Source organism: Hemiscyllium ocellatum, chromosome 37 (genome assembly GCF_020745735.1).
Source record: "Hemiscyllium ocellatum isolate sHemOce1 chromosome 37, sHemOce1.pat.X.cur, whole genome shotgun sequence".
Classification (NCBI taxonomy): Eukaryota; Metazoa; Chordata; class Chondrichthyes; order Orectolobiformes; family Hemiscylliidae; genus Hemiscyllium; species Hemiscyllium ocellatum.
Window position 1 is genome coordinate 3,690,831 of NC_083437.1, and position 22,760 is coordinate 3,713,590.

General features: G+C 41.5%; 1 protein-coding gene across 1 annotated transcript in view; it reads right to left on the reverse strand.

The window, feature by feature from the left end:
* Window positions 1-1,507: 1,507 nt before the first annotated feature.
* LOC132833546 (uncharacterized) overlaps window positions 1,508-22,760 on the reverse strand; it is an 88,148-nt gene continuing 66,895 nt past the window's right edge. The window contains exons 7-10 of the mRNA XM_060851908.1: window positions 20,114-20,288; window positions 19,913-20,010; window positions 7,925-8,101; window positions 1,508-1,686 (exon numbers count right to left, since the gene is read on the reverse strand). Coding sequence (XP_060707891.1) covers window positions 1,508-1,686; window positions 7,925-8,101; window positions 19,913-20,010; window positions 20,114-20,288 — 629 coding nt within the window. The remainder of the gene's footprint in view (window positions 1,687-7,924; window positions 8,102-19,912; window positions 20,011-20,113; window positions 20,289-22,760) is intronic.

A 22,760-nucleotide genomic window follows, 5' to 3' on the forward strand; every position in this document is an offset into this window, starting at 1 on the left:
ACCATAAAGAATTGTGATTAGAAACTCTGAACACTGAGTCCTTTCTGTTCTCTCATTAGATGTTCATGAATTTTGCAGACTGCTGACAAGACCAGTTTTTGCAGCATCTTCAATTGCCCTTGCAAGTAATGTTTGCTAACGTAGATGCTTAAAGTTGCTGAGCATTTTTACTAACAAGGTTCTCAATATTGAATATTTCAACAATTTACCAAGGGCTTGAAATCATCTTCATTTTTAAAGAAAAACATCAGTGAATGTGCAACTATTGTTACAAATTAGAATCTAACAGTCAATAAATCAACTTCTGACAATTCTTCATTACTTACAAAAAGATTCAGGGCAGGTAAATCTTATTCTGTAATCTTCACAGCTCCCATCATTCTGCTCTGCATTCACACAGACAAATCCTGTTGAAACGTTGCACCTGTCCAATATAGAATAGCAGGGTGTGATAGTATAAACACACTATCCAAAACAATTCATGCTATCTGAAATGGTGACAACACCAAATTAGGATAACAGCAATTAATATTTACTCAGGAATGTTGTCTCCAGTGCTCGAGGCTGGAACCCTTGATACTGTCTCCACTTCGCAGGTTATTGGGTTACTGCAGATTTGCTTGGGAAATTCTTTTAGCAGATTGGCAAGATCTTCAGAATCACCATTGCCTGATGGGTTATCACGGTCAAACCACTGGGTCTTGCACTTGCCTGATTCATGCAACAAACAAACAAACAACGGTGCAGAATGTTTTAAAGACATGTTTAATTTAATGGACAACACATAGAAAAAGTACCAACAATTTGTCCTTTCTCTGCTGAAGACCAAGTTAAAATGAAAGTATTTTATTATTGATTTCAACCTTTGGTTGCTCAGAGAGCCTAGTTTAAATGGATAAAATTGTAGTATCAGAAATCTTTCATGACTCCTGTTAAAGGGTTTTGTGTCCTTCCTTGACTGGAGGTTAATGCTGTTTTGGGCACTGAATGATTCATTTTGGGTTTCACATCCAGGATTAGCATCAGCAATGCTAAAGACATTTGCAGATTATATTGGATAAGAATTGACACCCCATTTGTTCCCACCCAAAATGTGACATTTGCGTCTTCAAAGTTAATCCTTCCACAGTGGTTCAATATATCAGTACACTGTAATATGAAAGTCCTTGTACAATATTATATACAAGCATAGTTCAATTCTGATCAGACACTGAAATTAAATTATTTCAAAATACAGTTTTGATTGTTCAACTCTATTCCAAATTGGAAGCCAAGAATGAATAAAATCAACTTCTTACAAATGTCCAATACTTACAGAAAGACGCGGGGCAGGTAAATCGTACCCTGTAATCTTCACAGCTCCCATCCTCTTGCTCTGCATTCACACAGGCAAATCCAGTTGATATGCTGCACCTGTTTAATACAGAATAGGGGCATGTGTTAATATAATGTTTAAATCAATCAAAATGAACTTATGGTATCAAAATACGATGAGAGGGATCATTATTTACTCAGGGATGTTATCGCCGGTGTTTGAAGCTGGAACTCCTGTAGTTGTCTCCACTTCACAGGCAGTCGGGCTACTGCAAATCTGATTGGGATATTCTTTTCGCAGATTCTCAAGATCTTCATAGTCACCAGTTACCGATGGGTTATCACGATCAAACCACTGGGTTTTGCAGTTGCCTGAATCATGCAAACTATATGTTATTTGTGCTAGTTCTAAACATGCATATAAAGAAATGCAGCAAAATAACTTTAACATTTGCCTACTGAAGATCACCTAGCAGTACAAACTTACACAGAATCACAATAAAATTCAAGAAGTGAGAGAATCTAATAGAGGAGCAAACTGTGCCACAAGGATCAGTGCTGGGTACACTGCTTTTTGTCATTTATATAAACAATTTGGATTTGAACATAGGAGGTATAGTTAGTACGTTTACAGATGACACCAAAATTGTGGTGGACAACAAAGAGGACCTGAAAGTACAACGGAATCTTGATCAGATGGGCCAATGGATCGAGAAGTGGGTAGATAGAGTTTAGATAAATGTCAGGCGCTGCATTTTAGAAAGGCAAATAAGGGCAGGACTTATACACTTAATGGTAAGGTCCTGGGGAATGTTGCTGAACAAAGAGACCTTGGAGTGCGGGTTCTTATTTCCTTGAAAGTAGAACCTCAGGTAGGTAGGATAGTGAAGAAGGCGTTTGGTATGCTTTCCTTTCTTGGTCAGAGCATTGAGTAGAGAAGTTGAACGGTCATGTTATGCTATACAGGATATTAGTTAGGGCACTTTTGGAATATTGCGTGCAATTCTGGTTTCCTTCCTATCAGAAAGATGTTGTGAAACTTGAAAGGGTTCAGAAAGGATTTACAAGGATGTTACCAGGGTTGGAGGGTTTGAACTATAGGGGAAGGCTGAATAGGCTAGGACTGCTTTCCCTGGAGTGTCGGAGGCTGAGGGGTGACCTTATAGAGGTTTATAAAATCATGAACAGCATAGATAGGGTAAATAGACAAGGCATTTTCCCTAAGGTAGGGGAGTTCAGAACTAAACAGCATAGGTTTAAGGTGAGAGAGGAAGGATTCAAAAGGGACCTGAGGGGCAACTTATTCATGCACAGGGTGGTGTGTGTATGGAATGAGCTTCCAGAGGAAGTGATGGAGCTGGCACAATTACAATATTTAAAAGCATCTGGATGAATAGGAAGGGTTGAGAGGGAAATGAGCCAAGTGCTGGCAAATTGGACTACATTGATTTAGGATGTCTGGTCAGCTTGGACAAGTTGGATCAAAGGGCCTGTTTCCTTGCTGTATATCTCTATGACTCTAAGACTCTATGAATGATAGGAATCATTTCTAATTTCTGTATACAATCCTTGGGAAACAAACTCAAACATTTTTCACATTCATTTGTTTTTCTCAGGTTTGATGTATTCAGGGATCAAAGGCACACCATAAATTCCAGAATCCACCATTAAGGATGAGGTTTCTAAATTCTTAGAAGAGCAGAGTCTGATTAGAACAAGTCAACATAGATTTAGTAAGGGGAGGTCATGCCTGACAAACCTGTTGGAATTCTTCGAAGAGGTGACAAGTAGGTTAGACCAGGGAAACCCAGTGGATGTGGTTTATCTAGACTTCCAAAAGGCCTTTGATAAGGTGCCACACGGGAGGCTGCTGAGCAAGGTGAGGGTCCATGGTGTTCGAGGTGAGCTACTGGGATGGATTGAGGATTGGCTGTCTGACAGAAGGCAGAGAGTTGGGATAAAAGGTTCTTTTTCGGAATGGCAGCCAGTGATGAGCGGTGTCCCGCAGGGTTCAATGTTGGGGCCACAGCTGTTCGCATTATATATTAATGATCTGGATGAAGGGACTGGGGGCATTCTAGCGAAGTTTGCTGATGATACGAAGTTAGGTGGACAGGCAGGTAGTACTGAGGAAGTGGGGAGGCTATAGAAGGATCTAGACAGTTTGGGAGAGTGGTCCTGGAAATGGCTGATGGAATTCAACGTGAGCAAATGCGAGGTCTTGCACTTTGGCAAAAAGAATAAAAACATAGACTACTTTTTAAACGGTGAGAAAATTCGTAAAGCCAAAGTACAAAGGGATCTGGGAGTGCTAGTCGAGGATTCTCTAAAGGTAAACATGCAGGTTGAGTCTGTGATTAAGAAAGCGAATGCAATGTTGTCACTTATCTCAAGAGGGTTGGAATATAAAAGCACCGTTGTGCTACTGAGACTTTATAAAGCTCTGGTTAGGCCCCATTTGGAGTACTGTGTCCAGTTTTGGTCCCCACACCTCAGGAAGGACATACTGGCACTGGAATGTGTCCAGCGGAGATTCACACAGATGATCCCTGGAATGGTTGGTCTAACATATGAGGAACGGCTGAGGATCCTGGGATTATATTCATTGGAGTTTAGAAGATTAAGGGGAGACTTAATAGAGATGCACAAGATAATACATGGCTTGGAAAGGGTGGATGCTAGGAAATTGTTTCCGTTAGGCGAGGAGACTAGGACCCGTGGACACAGCCTTAAAATTAGAGGGGGTCAATTCAGAACAGAAATGCGGAGACATTTCTTCAGCCAGAGAGTGGTGGGCCTGTGGAATTCATTGCCGCAGAGTGCAGTGGAGGCTGGGACGCTAGATGTCTTCAAGGCAGAGATTGATAGATTCTTGTTGTCTCGAGGAATTAAGGGCTACGGGGAGAATTCGGGTAAGTGGAGTTGAAATGCCCATCAGCCATGATTGAATGGCGGAGTGGACTTGATGGGCCGAATGGCCTTACTTCCACTCCTATGTCTTATGGTCTTATTATATGTTCATTTGGCAGATATCATTACTGAAACAGGAGGGGATCCTGCGCTGCAGTAGTAACATTCTTACCTTGAGTTGAAGAGACCCATGTTAAAGTCTCATCTACTCTAGAGATTTATAATAAAAGAAAAGGAATTTGTGGAATGTCTATGAGATGCTTACTTTGTGCTAGACCCTGTTAGGGAGCAGGCAATTCTGGGTTAGGTAATGTGTATTGAGGCAGACTTGCTTAGGGAGACAAAGGAACATCTAAGGGCAGTAATCATAGTGTGATAGAATTCACATTGCATTTGGGTGAGAAAAGTTGAAATCAGATATAACAGTATTACATTCCAGTAAAGATAACTACAAAGATATGAGGGAGTAGCTGGCCAGAGTTGACGGGAGGGGAACCTAGTAGGGAAGATGTTGCAGCAGCAAAGACAGGAGTTTCTGCAGGTAATTTGGAAGGCATAGCATAAATTCATTCCAAGGAAGAAGAATCATACTAAGGGGGATAAGGCAAACATTGCTGACAAGCGAAATCAGAGACAGCAAAAAAAGCAAAAGAAAATACTTTCTATGTGGTGAAGATTAGTGAGAAGCCTTTAAAAGGCAGCAAAGGGTAACTAAAAAAAGCATTGGGTTGGTGGGGGTGGGGGAAAGATGAAATTTGAGGGTAATAGAGCTAATAATATAACAGGATTTCAAGAGTCTTTTTTAGACATCCGAAGATAACAGAGAGGCATTGAATCATTGAAAAATAAGGCTGGAGAAGCAGTAATGGGATCAAAATAACGGCAGAGGAACTGAATAGGCATTTTGCATCAGTTTTTACACAGGTAGACACCAGCAACGTACAAGAATTTCAAGAGAGTCAGGAGGCAGAAGTCAGCATTGTGTTCATCACTAAGAAGGTGGTGCTGGAGAAGTTAAAAAGTCTGAAGGTGGATAAATCACAGGACTAAACAGACTATACCCCAGACATCTGAAAGAGACAGCTGAGGAGATTGTAAAAACACTGATAGCGATCTTTCAGGAATCACTGGAGTTGGGGCGGGATGTGGAGGACTGGAAAATGGCTAATCTAACACAACATTTTAAGAAGTGAGGGAAGTAGAAGACAGGAAACTATAGGCCGGTTATTCTGACCTTGGTTGTTGGTAAGATTTTAGGGGCCAATATTAAGTACAAGATTACGGAGTATTTGGAAGGACATGGTTCAAAAAAAGGCTGAGTCAGCATACCTCATCAAAGAAAGGTCATGCCTGACAAATCTGTTAGAGTTTTTTGAGGAGGTAACAAGCAAGTTAGAAAAAGAAAAGCCAGTACACATGATCAACTTGGATTTCCTGAAGGCCTTTGGTAAGTTCAAAAGAGGCTGCTAAATAAGAGAAAAGCCCATGGGTGTTAGGGGCAAGGTACTTGCATTGACAGAGGATTGCCTGACAGAAGGCAGAGAGTAGGGATGAAGGGGTTTTTTTCAGGATGGAGGCTGGTGACCATTGGAACTCCACTGGATCCATGTTGGGACCACAGCTATTCATGTTATACATTAACAATCTGAATGAAGGAACTGAAGGCATTGCCACTAAATTTCCAGATGAACACCAAGATGGGTGGAGGGACAGGCAAAGGAGGCATCGACAAAGCAAGGAGACTGCATAAGCACCTAGACAATCAGGAGGCGAAGGTATGACTGATGGGATACAATGTGGAAAAGTGTGAGGTTATACACTTTGTTAGGGAAGAATAGAAACACAAGACTATTTTCTAAAGCAGGAAAGGCTTAATAAATTTGAAGTACAAAGTGACTTGGGAGTGCTAGTTCAGGATTTTCTTAAGATTAAATGCAGGTTCATATGGCAGTTAAGAAGGCAAATGAAATGTTAGCATTCATTTCAAAAGGGCTAGAATATAAGAGCATAAATATACTGCTGAGGCTATATAAGGTTTTGGACAGTCTGCATTTGGAATATTGTGAACAGTTCTTGGCCTTATATCTACGGAAGGTAGATTAGATTAGATTAGATTAGACTTACAGTGTGGAAACAGGCCCTTCGGCCCAACAAGTCCACACCGACCCGCCGAAGCGCAACCCACCCATACCCCTACATTTACCCCTTACCTAACACTACGGGCAATTTAGCATGGCCAATTCACCTGACCCGCACATCTTTGGACTGTGGGAGGAAACCGGAGCACCCGGAGGAAACCCACGCAGACACGGGGAGAACGTGCAAACTCCACACAGTCAGTCGCCTGAGTCGGGAATTGAACCAGGGTCTACAGGCGCTGAGGCAGCAGTGCTAACCACTGTGCCACCGTGCCGCCCGAAAGGTGGTGTTGGCATTGGAGGGAATCCAGCGGAGGTTTACAAAAATGATCTGGAGATAAGGGGCTTGTTAAGAAACAGTTGAGACTCTGGGTCTGTACTCCAAGGAGTATAAAGGTCGGTGGGGGGGGCGGGGCAATCTCATTGAAATGTACAGTATATTGAGAGGCCAGGATAGAGTGGAAAGAGAACGATCTTGCCACTTGTCAGCGAGACTAGGTCCTGAGGGAATTGCCTCAGAGTGAAGAGACAACACTTTATAGCTGAGATGAGGAGGAATTTCTTCAGCCAAAAAGTCATTATTCAGTGGAACTCACTGCCACACAAGGCTGTGGAGGCCACGTCATTGAGTGTATTTAAGACAGCAACAGGTAGGTTCTTGATTGGTAAAGGGATCGAGGGTTACGTGAGGAAGGCAGGAGAAGTCAGCCATGTTTGAAGGGCAAAACATCCAATGGGCTGATTGACCTAAAAAATTACTTCTGTGTCTTATGGTCTTTATAACATCACTGAACAGATTGATTAGAAAGTATCTGTTCTGAGCCATGCAGGTGAAGCGGTTCTCTGATTTGACAGTTTTATTGTTGAACTACAGTTCACTACAAGTCTATATTTCTTTCCTTTCCCTCAGAGTCCTCTCCCAATCCTTTTGTCTTTTGGGGAAAAATCTTTACTCTCCAGGACAAGCATCAGAAATCAAATGACACCAGATTATACTGACAGGTTTATTTGAAATCACAAGCGTTCAAAGTATAGCTCCCCCTTGTCATGTGAAGTGGAAGAGAAGCACACAGAATTTATAGGCAAAGAGATCAGCAGATCATACAAATAGTGCGAGTGGATGTCAAATAATAAAACTGCAGGTGTCAAAGAGTGTTAGACTAGGTGGGTTAAGTGTCAACAGCTGAATTACAAGTGAAGGGATGAAAAGAAGCAAAGAGATAATTACAAAAATTAAAAATAAGGAGACGCTTGATAATTGGAATGACACGGAGGAAATACAGAAGCTGCTGGAAGAGCCCAGCAGGTCTGGCAGCATCTGTGAAGAAAAACCAGAGGAAGGGCCACTGGACCCAAAATGTTATCTCTGATTTTTCTCCACAGATGACACCAGACCTGCTGAGCAACCCCTGCCCCAATTTACAGCAAGCACAGTTCTTTCAGTTTTTGAGTGAAATAACACGATAAGTATAGGAGTCACGTGCTAAGAGTCTAATCAAAATCATAGGTAATCCAAAACTGTACAAACGAATTAAGGTGGAGACATCATAACAATTTATCACATGTATCTTCCATGTGCATGTGGACCGTCTTCTGGCATGTGATGGTAGTATCCATGTTGATGATCTGACATGTCTTGCAGAGGTAGACGCTGAGGAATTCATCAACCGAATGAGGTGATGGGAATGCTTCCACAAACTCCAAGATGTCAGCAAAAGCCCAATGAGACAACCAATGAACTGGAACAGTCGACAGAGAGATCCATGGTGCAATGAATGAAGAAAGAAAAGTCAAATTGGACCTCTCCAGAAGACTGCTGCCCTGTGCTCAACACATACGCTCAAGCCATCAGGAGATGCACTTATGCCAAATTATCAGCTATGTTCACAAGATAGCACAGAACGTGACCTAAGCACAATGCTCTCAACACCAATCGCAACACTGTCAACAAACTAGCAGACAAGGGAATAGCCATTGTCATACAGAATAGAATGGACTACTGCAACGAAGCATACTGACAACTGAACAACAAGGAACAATCCGATCAAAGAACACACCTGTCAACTGAACAGACTAATCAAGACCTTTGATCTAGACCTTCAGAGTATTCTATGCACTCTCATCCGTGTACTTCTCCTATAGAAGACTTCTACTGCCTTCCAAAGATACACAAAACCAACACTCATGGATATCCCATTGTATCAGGCAATAGGACTCTGTGTGAGAATTTCTCTGGCAAGTTTGAGGGCATAGAGTCATAGAGATATACAGCACAGAAACACATCCTTCAGTCCAACTCATCCAGGTCAACTAGTTATCCTAACCTGATCCCATTTGCCAGCACTTGGCCCACATCCCTCTAAACCCTTCCTATTCATATACCCAAGCAACCTCCAGCTTCTGCTGCAACACTACAGATTTCTTACAGAAGCTCAGCACCCACTGACCAGTCAAACTAAGAACATTCCTCATCACAATGGACACATCAGCACTCTACACCAGCATCCTTCATGATGATGACATCAGTGCAACAACATCAGTACTCAATACCAACAACTGCCAAATTTCAGACGCCATCCTACAACTCATCCGTTTCATCCTTGACTGTAATGTCTTCACCTTTGGCAACCAGTTCTTATCCAGACATACGGAACAACCATGTGGAACAAATTTGCACTCCAATATGCCAACATTTTCATGCATACATTCGAGCAGGACTTTTTCACTGTGCAGTACCTTTGACCAACTCTATATATCAGATACATCATCAACCTATTCTTCCTTTGGACTCATGGTGAGGAATTACTGAAATGACTAGATAGCGATATCAACAAGTTTCATCTGACTGACCATCGACTACTCTTCAGAATGAGTCTCATTCTTCAACATATGCATCGCGATCAAGAACGGACATCTCAGTACCTCATTCTACTGCAAGCCCACAGATAATCTCACGATGTTGCACTTCTCTAACTTCCACCCTAAACACACTAAAGAAGTCATCCCCTAGGGGCAAGCCCTAGGATTTGCTCCAATGAAGAGGAATGTGACGGACACCATCCACCACATACACAGCATATGATTTGGCCAATGTTGTCGATCTCATATGCTGCAGGCAAGGATGCCCTGAGTCATGGTACATTGACAAGACTATACAGATGATATGATAACAGATGACTGGCCCATCAAACCTTCACCATTCTTTCAATCAGCATCCCAACACCCAACCCGAACTCATATCTCCCACATTTCCCATGGCTAAACCACCTAACCTGCACATCTTGGACTGTGGGAGGAATCTAGAGTACCCGGTGGAAACCCATGCAGACAAGGGGATACATAACTCATTCATTTCTAGTATCACTCATTGTAAGTATTCTCTACACTCTCCCTCTACACAGACTTTACAATATAGCAACTAGAACTTCAGCTTTAGCCAGGAGCAGCAAGTGGAAGATCCATTTCAGCCTGTTCTTGAAGTCCCCAGCATTATAAATACCATCCTTCAGCCAATTCAATTCAATTTGCGGAGGACAGATCAAAATTATAAACCTTCAACAGTGGAAGGACAGGGAGAGGGATAGGTACATATCCCTGTGACCCCAGTCGTAGAGATGGACAGTCCTAACTCTCTGTACCTCAGCTTCTGGACCTAGGTGTGCACATGACAGCATCAAGCCTCGAGGACTTCCGCTGGAAGGTGAGGAAGGAGGCTAATCCACAGAATATTTATGGTATATTAGAAGTTCCCACACCATGTTTAACACATTCCCTTAGAATTCGGATTGGGCTGTTTAATTTGTTTCCGTTCACCTATATTAGTAAAGTTATATTGAGAAGCAGAACACATTATTGGCTATAACATGATGAGAAAGTGCAATCTGCCATTTAGTCTAGTAGATTGCTATATTTGACAAATGGGAGCAGTAGAGCAGGCACCAGTGGAAGTTGCAGCCAGGGCATACACCATTGGGAATTTTGGGTTAAACCCACAGACATAGGAGAAAGTCAGGACTGCAAATGCTGGAGATCAGTGTCGAAAGCTGTACAACTGGAAAAGCACAGCAGGTTAGGCAGCATCTGAGGAGCAGCAGAATCAATATTTCAGACATAACCCTTTATCAGGAATATGGAGGTATGGTGGGGGAGGGGGTGTGAGAGATAAATAGGAGTGTGGGGGTGGGAGTGAAAAGAAGGTAGCTGGGAAGGCAGATGCAGATAAGGGTGACAATGGGAGGATGGAGTGGATAAGTGGGAAGGAGGATGGACTGGTAGGACAGTTCAAGGGGGTGGTGTTGAGTTGGAGGGTTGGCATGCTTGATGATCCAGGGGCATGAGAAATTACTGACAAGCATATATCTGTATTCCCACATGAAGACGACTGTGGCTGGATGGTGTGTGAAGTGGTCATTGATGGCCCAGATCCAAAGCCACAAAACCAATATAGGATTTCCAAACAAGCAGGAAGTGAAATTGAGAAAGTAATATTAAGCCTGTTACAACAGGTCATGTTGTGCTCAGTGGCGTCAACAAATAACTTATCAATCTGGCCAATTAGGAATCCAGATGGTTCCTGGCCACTGATAATCAACTACCAGTAGCTAAATAAGACCAAACAAAACCAAGAAAACTGTGGATGCTGTAAATCAGAAACAAAAACAGAAATTGCTGGAAAGATTGACTGTTCTTGAGAACAGTTCTGAGGAAGGGTGGCTCGACCCGAAATGTTAACTCTGATTTCTGTCCACGTGTTGACAGAACTGCTAAACATTCCCAGCAATTTCTGTTTTTGTTGCTCTTAAATAAAACCATTAATTAACCAAGCTGATGGCAGCAACTAGTCCCGAGACTAAGAAGAAGCAAGGTCGAAAGCTCTAGTATTTTACCACCTTAGATATTAGTAACAGATTTTAGGAGTGTCAATACAAATTTGATTTTACATTTCAAGACCAAGAATATACCTTTTTACCTCAAAGATTTTAGAACTCTCCTTCGATTTTCCATCAGAGATTAGTGCAGAGGCTTGATTTTTTTTTCACAGCCTTAGGGTCTGATTCAATATATTGACTTTTATTCTCTTGAAACAAATGCTGGGGGAGATCATCTCTAGGTCCTCAGTGAGTTGTTAGCCCTCCTCGTATCTTTTTGAGTCCTAAAGTTAACTCTAAGACAGCCCCCCAGTAATGAAATCCCAAGTTTTGCATTAAGGAACTGCAGTAAGTAAGAACTTGAGAAAAAAAAGTATTGAAAAAAACTTACTCCTCCCCATGATGTAAAATGCCTCCGATCCATTTTTGAATTAGTGGGATATTGCCAGAATCAATTTGATAATTTCACTGCCAAAGCATTCCCACTGCCAGATCTGCTGGGGAAAAAAATGCCTATTTGGCTACCATTTTGAAACTAAAACAAGCACTGGCCAAGGCTCCAGTCTTTTGCTCTGAAGTTTGTTGGAAAAAACTTGACCATCTTGGCAGTCCTCTTGCAGGAGACTTTGAATCACCTGTGCTCCTCTTAAAACACATCTTCTAAAGGCAGAATTATGGTATAATTAAAGTAAAAACACACCATAAATCTTCCCCTGCTGGAATTTATGAACAGATGAAGTGGCAAAGTTAGTTGCCCGAGAAGGAGAACCATGGCAACCTTCAAGAGGTGAGCAAGTACACACAGGCACGGTTAATCATTCTGAGGTTAAGGACCTTTACAAGGTCAAATGTCTTATGGTCTTACCATGGATGATGATTTAGAACAAATCTGAGATGGAGAGCCTCATGCAACAAATAGAAAGCTAAGGTATAAATTGAGGATGCAAACAAGGTACATGGGATCCAAACAAGATCTCAATCAGATAATATACCAATACCATATCAGTGGCACCAAGGAATTGAATCAACCACTGAGCAAATTTAAAGCTGTGTTGATAGTACAATATAGACACGGGGATAAAACATTATGTAAATAATTGTTTGGTACATGCATAAAATAATCTGGATCATTATGCAGAGTGTTTAGGCACAAAGAAAAACAGTAAATGGACCTTTGACAAATTTATAAATAAATTATCAAAGTCACGTGCCACATGCAGAGGGGGATATAAATGTGACGAAACCAGAAGTTGCTGGAAAAGCTCAGCAGGTCTATCAGGATCTGTGAAAATAAATCAGAGTTAACGTTTTGGGTCGGGTGACTTCCTCAGAATTGATGGGAGCTAGGAACATGTCAGTTTATATGCAGACGTTAGGATGCAGGGAGGGGGTAAGGAGTAAACAATAGTTGGGGATAGAGCCCAAAGAGAGAGAGAGAGAGAGAGAGAAAGAACAGTTGGTTTGACAGACAAAGGCATGGATAACAATCTGGTGAGGAGGGTGACTCGCTGTTAATAGCGACTGTTAGTGGCTAACAATAGGTAGCCAATGTTGACTGGGGTGGACAAAGTCAGAAGTCGCACAACACCAGGTTATACTCCAATAGGTTTATTTGAAATTGTAAACTTTCGGAGCATAGCCACTTCCTCAGATGAAGTGAGAGAGAAGCACACAGACACAGAATTTATGGGCAGAGATCAAGGCACAGAGATCAAAAGATCATACAAGTGGTATGAGTAGAGTGGCGAGCAATAAGTCTTTGCAAGTGATCAAAAGTGTTGGATAGTGTGAGTAATGTGTCAACAGTTGAACAATAAGAGAAGGTATGACCTATAATCCAATGAAATGAGACAGAGAGGTAATTACAAAAACATTAAAAATAAAGTGGTGCTGGAGGCCAACCAAATAACTGAAAGAACATGATAGGTAAAAGAGTCACATGCTGATGGAATCTAAAACTGTAGAAATGAATTGAGGTAGAGATAGCATAATAATTTATCAAGGTGATGTGTCAAAACAGAGACAGTAAGGATGATTTTATAAATACGTAAGTGTGGTGATCCAAAGTCACAGTTGAGGCTGTCTTCATCAGTATGGAACTTGGCTATTGGTTTCTGCTCGGCAATTCTGCACGGTTGTGTATCATTAAGGCAGCTTTAGAGAATGCTCAGCCGAAGACTGGAGGCTTATGAAGAGAGGTTGAGTCGGTTAGGTTTATTTTCGTTAGAAAAAAGGAGATTGAGGGGGATCTGATTGAGGTTGACAAAATCATGAAGTATATAGACAGAGTGGATAGAGACAAGCTTTTTCCCAGGGTGAAGGATTCAATATCGAGAGGTCATGCTTTCAAGGTGAGAGGTGGAAAGTTTAAGGGGATACATGCGGCAAGTACTTCACACAGAGGCTGCCAGCAGAGGTGGTAAAGGCAGGCACAGTAGATTAATTTAAGATGTATCTGGACAGATACACGAGTAGGTGGGGAGCAGAGTGTTACAGATGCTTAGTAATTGAGCGGCAGGTTTAGACAGTACATTTGGATCGGCTCAGACTTGGAGGGCTGAAGGGCCTGTTCCTGGGCTGTAAATTTTGTTTGTTTTGTTCTTTTAATATGCTTGTCCTCTACAGTGTTCCCCGACTGGGAGGGAACAATTCCGTCTAGTGATTGTTGTTTGGTGCCCATTCATCCATTATAACATCTGCATTGTCACGCCAATAGACCATGCCTTGGCACATCTTTGCCTGCAGTGTATGAGATGGACAACATTGACTGAGTCACATGAATATCTGGGTCAAAAGTGTGGTGCTATAAAAGCACAGTAGGCCAGGCAGCATCCAAGGAGCAGGAGAGTCAATGTTTTGGGCAAAAGCTCTTCACACGATTATCTGTCATGGCTGTGGTGGGGGGGTGTTCACACATGTAATGGTAGTATTCATGTTGATGATCCAATACGTTTTGCAGTGGTTGCCATGGCAGGATTGTGTGGTGTTGTGGTCGGTGCTGAAGGCTGAAATGTTTGCAACAAACTATAGTTTGTTTCAATTATGGCAGTTGTTTGAAAGTAAGAAGTGGAAGTGTAGATATGATCTTGGTGAGATATTTGTCATTGATAACAAGTTGAAGGCTGTGAAAGACATAGCGTAGTTTCTCACTCCGGGGAAGTACTAGATGACGAAGGGTATTCGATCAGTTCTACCTTCTGTCTGTCTTCGATGGAGGTTTTTCACTGTAGCATGACGGAATTGGCAATTGATGAGTTGAATATCATATCCCGTTCTTATGAAAGCAGCCTTCAAAACCTTTAGGTGTCCATTGCATTCCTCTTCATCCAAGCAGATACGGTTTATGTGCAGGGTTTGAACATAGGGAATTGATTCTCTAAGATGTTTAAGGTAGAAGCTCGAGAAGTGCAGCATCATGAGGTTATTCATGTGCTTGTGGTAAAGTGAGGTACTGAGGTGTCCATCCTTGATGGAGATGCACTTGTCCAATAATGTGATTAATTTTGAACAGTAGCCCACGGTAAGTCTGATGGTGGGATGAAACTTGTTGAAATCACTAGTAGACATTTCAGTGATTCCTTACCATGAGACCAAAGGAAGAAATTGCCGTCAATGCATCTGGTGTATAGCATTGGTCAGATATCCTGCACAGTGAACAAGTCTTGCTTGAACTTGTGCATGAAAATATTGCATTTCAAACTTGGACTTATTATTTGACCGACCGACCACTCACACCATTTGTATGATCTTTTGAGCTCTCTGTCCTCTGCCTATAAGTTCTGTTTCTGTGTGCTTGTCTTTCATTTCATGTGACAAAGGGCCAAACTCTGAAAGCTTGCGATTTCAAATAAATCTGTTGGACTTAACCTGTGACTTCTGATTTGTCCACCCAATGCAAAACCAGCACCTCCACATCATGGTCACCTATTGTTAGTAACAAGTTACTCTCCTAGCCAGATCTTTATCCACTCCTTTATCTGTCCAACTGCTCTTAGACAATAAAACCATAAGACCATTCAGCCCATCAAGTCTGCTCCACCATTCAATCATGGCTGAGAAGTTTCTCAATCTCATTCTCCCGCTTTCATTTTGTAACGATTGATCCCCTTGATGCTTTTGACACTCAAGATCTCTGTCTTAAATGTACTCAATGATCTGGCCTCCATAAGCTTCTGTGGCAATGAATTCCTTAGATTTATCACTTTCTATCTGAAGAAGTTTCTCCTTAACTCCATTCTAAAAGCTCTTTCCTATAAGGTTGTGTCCCCAAGCATTCAGCAATCTCATCCTTCATTACAGGATCTTACCCACGACCGAGGTTAGCCTAACTGGTCTGTAAGTTCTGTCTTTTGCCTTACTCCCTTTTTAAACAAGGGTGGCTCAGTAGCAATTTTCCAGTCCTCTTGGATGCTCCCTAATTCTAGTAATTCCTGAAAGATCATCACTAACATCTCCACTATCCTATTTTGTCCATCTACTTTGAACAACATACTTTTCCACCTGTCTTCAAGACAGCCCTCCACTGCACTTCCTCTATTCCCTCCTCCACCGCTCTAAACCCGCTCTAAATGCAATATAGGGCTCACCTTCTCCCCTACCTACTACCCCAACAGTCTCCACATCCAATGCATCATCCTTAAACACTGCCACCAACTCCAATTAAATCCCACCACCAAGAACATCTTTCTTTCCCCACCTGTCTCTGCCTTCAGCAAAGACTGGCCTTTATTCAGCTGAAATACCGTTATTTCTGATTCTATCTTCTCCTTCTCAAATTGCACAGTAAATTCAAATTATATTATGATCGCTGCCTCCTAAGGGTTCCTTCACCTTAAGCTCGCTTATCAAGGGAAATGGAGTGTTGTTTCTCCAGTTTGTCACCTGATCAGCTGGGGCAATGGAGGAAGCCAAGGATGGTCATGTCAGAAAGGGACTGGGAAAGGGAATTAAAATGGACGGTGACCCACTGTTATGCTTCTGATTCTATCTTCTCCTTTTCAAACTGCAGAGTAGATTCAAGTATATTATAATCCCTGTCTCCTAAGGGTTCCTTCACCTTAAACTTCCTTATCAATTCTGCCTCATTACACATCATTACATCCAGTATTGCCTGTTCTCTCATGGGCTCCACAACAAGCTGCTCCCAAAGGCCATCTTGTTGACAATCCACAAATTCCTTCTCTTGCAATCCATGAGCAGCCTGATTTTCCCAGTCCACCTGCATATTGAAATCCCCCATCATCACTGTAGCTTTGCCTTTTCTACACATCTTTTCTATCTCCTGGTGTATATTGTGCCTCAACTTCTGACTACTGTTTGGAGGCCTGTATATAACTCCAACTATTTTTTTTTTAACCTTTGCAGCTTCTCAATTCTACCCACACAAAATCTACATCATCTGACCCTACTTCATTTCTTACTATTGACTTAATTTCATCTTACCAATAAGGCAATCCCACGCCCCCTGCCCACTGGCCTATCTTTTGGATAGGATGTATATCCTTGAATATTCAGCTCCCCTTGCAACCATGTCTCCGTGATGCCCACCACGTCATACCTGCCTGTTTCAATCTGAGTCACAAGCTCATTTACCTTACTTATAGAGTCATTGAGATATACAGCACAGAAATAGATACCTCGATCCGACTCGTCCGTGTCAACCAGATATTCCCAACTTCATCATGGCCCATACCCAGCACTTGGCCAATATTCCACTCAACCATTTCTATTCATATACCCACCCAGATGTCTGTTAAATGCTGTAATTGTACCAGCCTCCACCACCGGCTCTGGCAGCTCATTCCATACACATATGAAATGGTTGCCCTTTAGATCCCTTTCAATTTTTTCCCCTCTAGTTCTGGACTCCCCTACCCCAGGGAAAAGACCTTGTCTATTTACCCTATTCATGCCCCTCATGATTTCATAAACCTCAATAAGATCACCCTTGGCCTCCAACGCTCCAAGGAAAATAGCCCCAGCCTATTCAGCCTCTCCCTACAGCTCAAACTCTCCATCCCGGCAACATCCTTCGAAATCCTTTCTGAATCCTTTCAAGTTTCACAACATCCTGCCCATAGGAGGGAGAGCAGAATTGCACACAATATTCCAAAACTGGCCTAACCAATGTCCTGTATAGCCACAACATGAACTCCCAACTCCTATATTCAATGCTCTCACCAAAAAAGGAATGCATATCAAACTTCTTCACTATCCTATCTACCTGCGACTCTACTTTCAAGGAGCTATAAACCTGTACACCAAGGTCTTTTTTTTCAGCAATATCTCCTAGGACCTTACCATTCAGAGTATAGGTCCTACTCTGATTTGTCTTTCCAAATGCAACAACTCACATTTATCTAAATTAACCTCCATCTGCCAGTCCTCAGTCCATTTGCTCATCTGATCAAGATCCCATTGTACTCCGAGGTAATCTTCTTCGCTGTTCACTGCAGCTCCAATATTGGTGTCATCTGCAAATGTACCAACTATACCTCCTATGTTCACATCCAAATCTTTTATATAAATAATGAAAAGCAGTGGACTCAGCACCGATTCTTGTGACATGTTACTGGTCACAGGCCTCCAGTCTGAAACGTAACCCTCCAACACCACCCTCTGTTTTCTAGCTTCGAGCCAGTTCTGTATCTAAATGTCTAGTTCTCCCTGTATTTCGTGAGATCTAACCTTGCTAACCAGTCTTCCATGGGGAATCTTGTCGAACACCTTACTGAAATCCATACAGATCACATCCAACACTTTGCTCTCATCAATTAACCTCAAAAAAACTTAACCAAGTTCATGAAACATGATTTCCCACACACAAAGCCATATTGACTATCCTTAATCAGTCTTTGCCTCTGCAAATACACGTAAATCCCGTCCTTTTGGATTCCCTCCAACAACTTGCCAACCACCGATGTCAGGCACACTGGTCTATAGCTTCCTAGCTTTTCCTTACCATCTTTCTTAAATAGTGGCACCATTTTAGCCAACCTCCAGTCCTCCGGCACCTCACCTGTGATTAAATATGATACAAATATCTCAGCAAAGAGCCCAGCAATCACTTCCATAGCTTCCCACAGAGTTCGAGGGTACGCCTAATCTGGTTCTGGGGATTTATCCATTTTTACGCATTTTAAGATATTCAGCATTTCCTCCTCTGTAATGCGATCATTTTTCAGGACGTCACATTCTATTTCCCCACATTCTATTTCTTTGATGCCCTTCTCCACAGGAAACACTAATGCAATATATTCCTTCTGCATTTCTCCCAATCTCCTCTATGGTTTCACACATAGGCTGTTTTGCTGATTTTTGAGGCCCTATTCTCTCTCTAGTTACCTTTTTATCTTGAATGCATTTATAAATCCCTTTGAATTCTCCTTAACCCTATTTACCAAAGCTATTTCGTTTCCCCTTTTTGCCCTCCTGTCTTCCCTCTTAAGTATACTTCTACTGCCTTTATACTCTTCTAAAGATTCACTCGATCTTTGTTGTATATACCTGACATGTGCTTCCTTCTTTTTCTTAACCAAAACCTCAATTTCTCAAGTCATCCAGCATTCTGTGCACCTACCCACCTTTTCTTTCACCCTAAGAAGCTGTTAGTCTCGAGATTCAGTCCAATGAATGGCAAGCTAGAATAGTGAGTTAAATCTGACGTTAGTAAAAACTAATTGAATGCCTGTATTCAGAGTTTTGAGTGATTTGTGTATTAAGACTAAGTTGGACTGTGCTTTAGTTTGTGCATTTCTTTATCTGATGTATCAGTTGACAATCTTTCAAGGCAAGAGGACAATACAAACATCAGGTTTGATTGTGCTATCAAGTGACTTTATTCAATAATTCAATTACTGCTCAAATTGCATTATGATAGGACCGTTTAGTTACAGACCTTATTACAACCTTGGACCAAGCATGAATGAAAAAGCTGAATTCAAGACATGCGAATGGCTGCCCTTTACATCAGGCAATTCAAGAAAGGAGCTCACCACTATCTCCTCCAGAGTATTTAGGAATGTGAGATCCATTTTAGCTGGACACTAATACTCACATCTCATTAGCTCATACAAAATATAGTTTTGTAAACATTTGGTGTTCCTGAATTGAAAAGGAACAATAAGCAAATTAAAATTAAAAATATGTGACAAGGCTTTGACCATTTGAAGGCAGAGCTTACTCATGGAAATTAGGGTCCCATGGACCAAAGAATAGAGAATAATATTATAGAACTGAAATCTTTGCCTTTGACGAAAGTCATAAGTTAGTTATTTAAACAGTCCTGGCTGAAAATTGCATTTCAAATGTATTCTCAGATGATTATTTACTGAAATTCACTCAGGTCCTTTTGATCAGCCCTACATTTCTGAAGGGAAATCTGCCACTTACTTTCAGTGTCTTCTTCAGTAACACACCACTGGCTTAGAGAGACCCAAATGCCTGGTAATACAATAGTCAAATAGTACATCTCCAGTATCTGCAGTCCTCACTTTCTCCTGGTGATACAATAGGTCAGTGTACCTTGTCTACTACTGCACAAAGACCATTTAGTTCTACCCAGAGAGTGAGCGCACATTTTACTGACTTAAGACAAATTGCAGAAAACAGCATAGAATGTAGGGGCACAAAGTAAAAGTAACAATCAATTGATCAACTCCCTACAAATGTCTAAACACTTACAAAAAGATTCAGGGCAGATAAATCGAATTTTGTAATCTTTACAGTTGCCATCTTCTTGGTCTGCATTCGTACAAGTAAAGCCATTCAATATGCTGCACCTGTGTAACACAAACACGTGCATGTTAATGCAATTGTTAAAACAGCCATTTTTATGAAACAAAATGAGAATGTCAAAGTCAAAAGATCAAAATCATTACTTACTCGGGGATATTGTCTCCAGTGCTTCCAGCTGAATCTCCAGCTGTGGTCGCCACTTCGCAGGCAATGGGGTTACTGCAGATCTGCTCAGGATAGTCTTTACGAAGATTCACAAGGTCCTCAGAATCACCTTTGCCTGATGGGTCATCGCGATCAAACCACTCAGTTTTGCAGCTGCCTAATTTAAGATATAAAAACAGTGACTTTATTTGTAATACTTTGAAAGGCACATGAAAATGATGTTTAAATGAAATGTAAATAATATGATAAGATGTTGGGTGGAAAATAGAAAAGGAAAACGTTTAGTTATCGAACAGAGAAATTCAATTGAATCATAATTGGTTCAAACATTATTGATGAGAGAACCTGATGATCTGACTTCATTCCGGAGACAGGCATGGTCTAGTCCTGTGCAATATTCATGGAACAGTTTTTAAAAGAATAGTGGATCATGGAACCTCTGAGGCAAGCTAAGTTTAGGAAGTTAAGTTCAAGATAACATTTATGCCATCTATGGCAAACCAGAAGACCATAAGATATCAGAGCAGAATTAGGTCACTCAGCCTATTGAATCTGGTCTGCCATTTAATTATGGCTAATATGCTTCTCAGTGTCATTCCCCTGCCTGCTCCTCATAACTCCTTCTCCTTTCTAATCAATCTAATTTTTTCTCTGTCTTAAATATACTCAATGTCTTGGCCACAGCCCTCTGCAATAATGAGTTCCATACATTCACCACCCTCTGGCTGAAGAAATGACCCATTCACTTCCCATGGCCTATTATTCCCTGAATACCGGTCTATATCCTTCCATGCCCTTTAAATAGGCCCTCAGAGTCATAGAGTTATAAAGCACAGAAATAAAGCTTTCCGTCCAACTCATTCATGCTGACCAGATATCTGAAGTTAACCTAGTCCCATTTGCCACCATTTGGCCTATGTCCTGCCTTTTAAATTTTGTAATTATACCAGTCTCCCCTACTTCGTCTGGCAGCTCATTCCATACTCAGACCATCCTCTGAGTGAAAACGTTGCCCCTTAGGTCCCATTTATACTTTTTCCTTCTCATCTCACCTTTTGCCATCTAGTTTTGGACTCCCCTATTTGGGAAAACAACACAGAACAGTATAGCACAGGAACAGGGCCTTAGGCCGAACATGATGCTAAATTAAACTAATCCATTCTACCTATCCTTAGTCCATATCCCTCTATTCCTTGCATATTTATGTGCTTATCTAAAAGCCCTTTAAACACCTATTCTATCTGCCTCTATCATAATCCCTGGCATTGCATTCCAGATAACTACCACTCTCTGTGTAAAGGATTTGCTTCTCACATCTCCTTTGAACTTTCCTTCTCTCACCAGAGTTGAATGCAATATTCTAAGGGTATTCTAACCAAAATCTTACAAAGTTGCAAATTGACATCCTGAATTTTATACTCAATGTCTCAACCAATAAAGGCAAGCAAGCCATATGCCTTCTTTACTATCGTATCTACTCACATGGCCACTTTAGGGAGCTATGGACTTGAACCCCAAGGTTCCTCAGTTCATCAATGTTGTTCAGGGTCCTACCATTAACTGTACACTTTTCCTTAACATTTGATCTCTTAATTGATGGGTGTGCACCTCACAATTAAAGTCCATCTGCCATTTCTCTGCCCTTATCTGCAATTGATCTATATGAGGGATCTTGTTGGGAGTCCTAATATCCACGTAGACGATATCCACTGCTCTACCCGCATCGATCACCTTGCCACTCCCTCAAAACATTCAGTCATGTTAGTAATATATAATCTGCTCCATACAGAACCATGCTAACTGTCCCTAATTAGACCATGCTTTTCTAAATGCAGGTAAATCCTATCCCTAAAAATCATGTTGAATAGCTTCTTAAGCACTGATGTGAGATTTATCGGTCTATAGTTTCCTGGATTATCCCTATTTCCCTTCTTGACCACAGAAACAACATTAGTAACTCGCCAGTCCTCCAGGACCTCTCTGGTGAGTAGCAAGGATTCAATGATCTTGGTCAAGGCCCCAGCAATCTCCTCTCTTGTCTCTCTCAATAACCTGGGGCAGATACTATTGGACCCTGGGGACTTATCTACCTTAATGCTCTTCAAGAGACCCAACACTACTTTTTCTTGGTCTCGAAATATCCTAGCGTATTAGCATGTCCCACATTAATCTCACTATTCTCTATATCTTTCTCCTGGGTGAATACTGACACAAAGTACTCATTTAGGATCTCACCCGTATCCTCTTTTTCCAAGCACAAGTTCCTTCATTTATCCTTGAGTGGTCCTACCTTCTCCCTAATTATCGTCTTGTTTTTTTAAATGTACGTATAGAATGTCTTTGGATTCTCTTTAACCCTACTTACCAAGATCATTTCATGACCCCTCTGCCCCCTCTTAATTTCTTGCTTGAGTTCTTTCCTGCTTTGTTTATATTCATGGCCCTGATCAATATTAGCTTTCTAAATCTTACATAAGCCTTCTCCCTTTAAATTAAATTCACAACCACCCTGGGTATCCAAGCGTCCTTACCTTGCCATCCTAGTCCTTCTTTCTTATTGGAACATGCCAGTCCTGAACTCTGATCAGTAGAGTCTTTAAACAATTCCCATATGTCAAATGTGGACTCA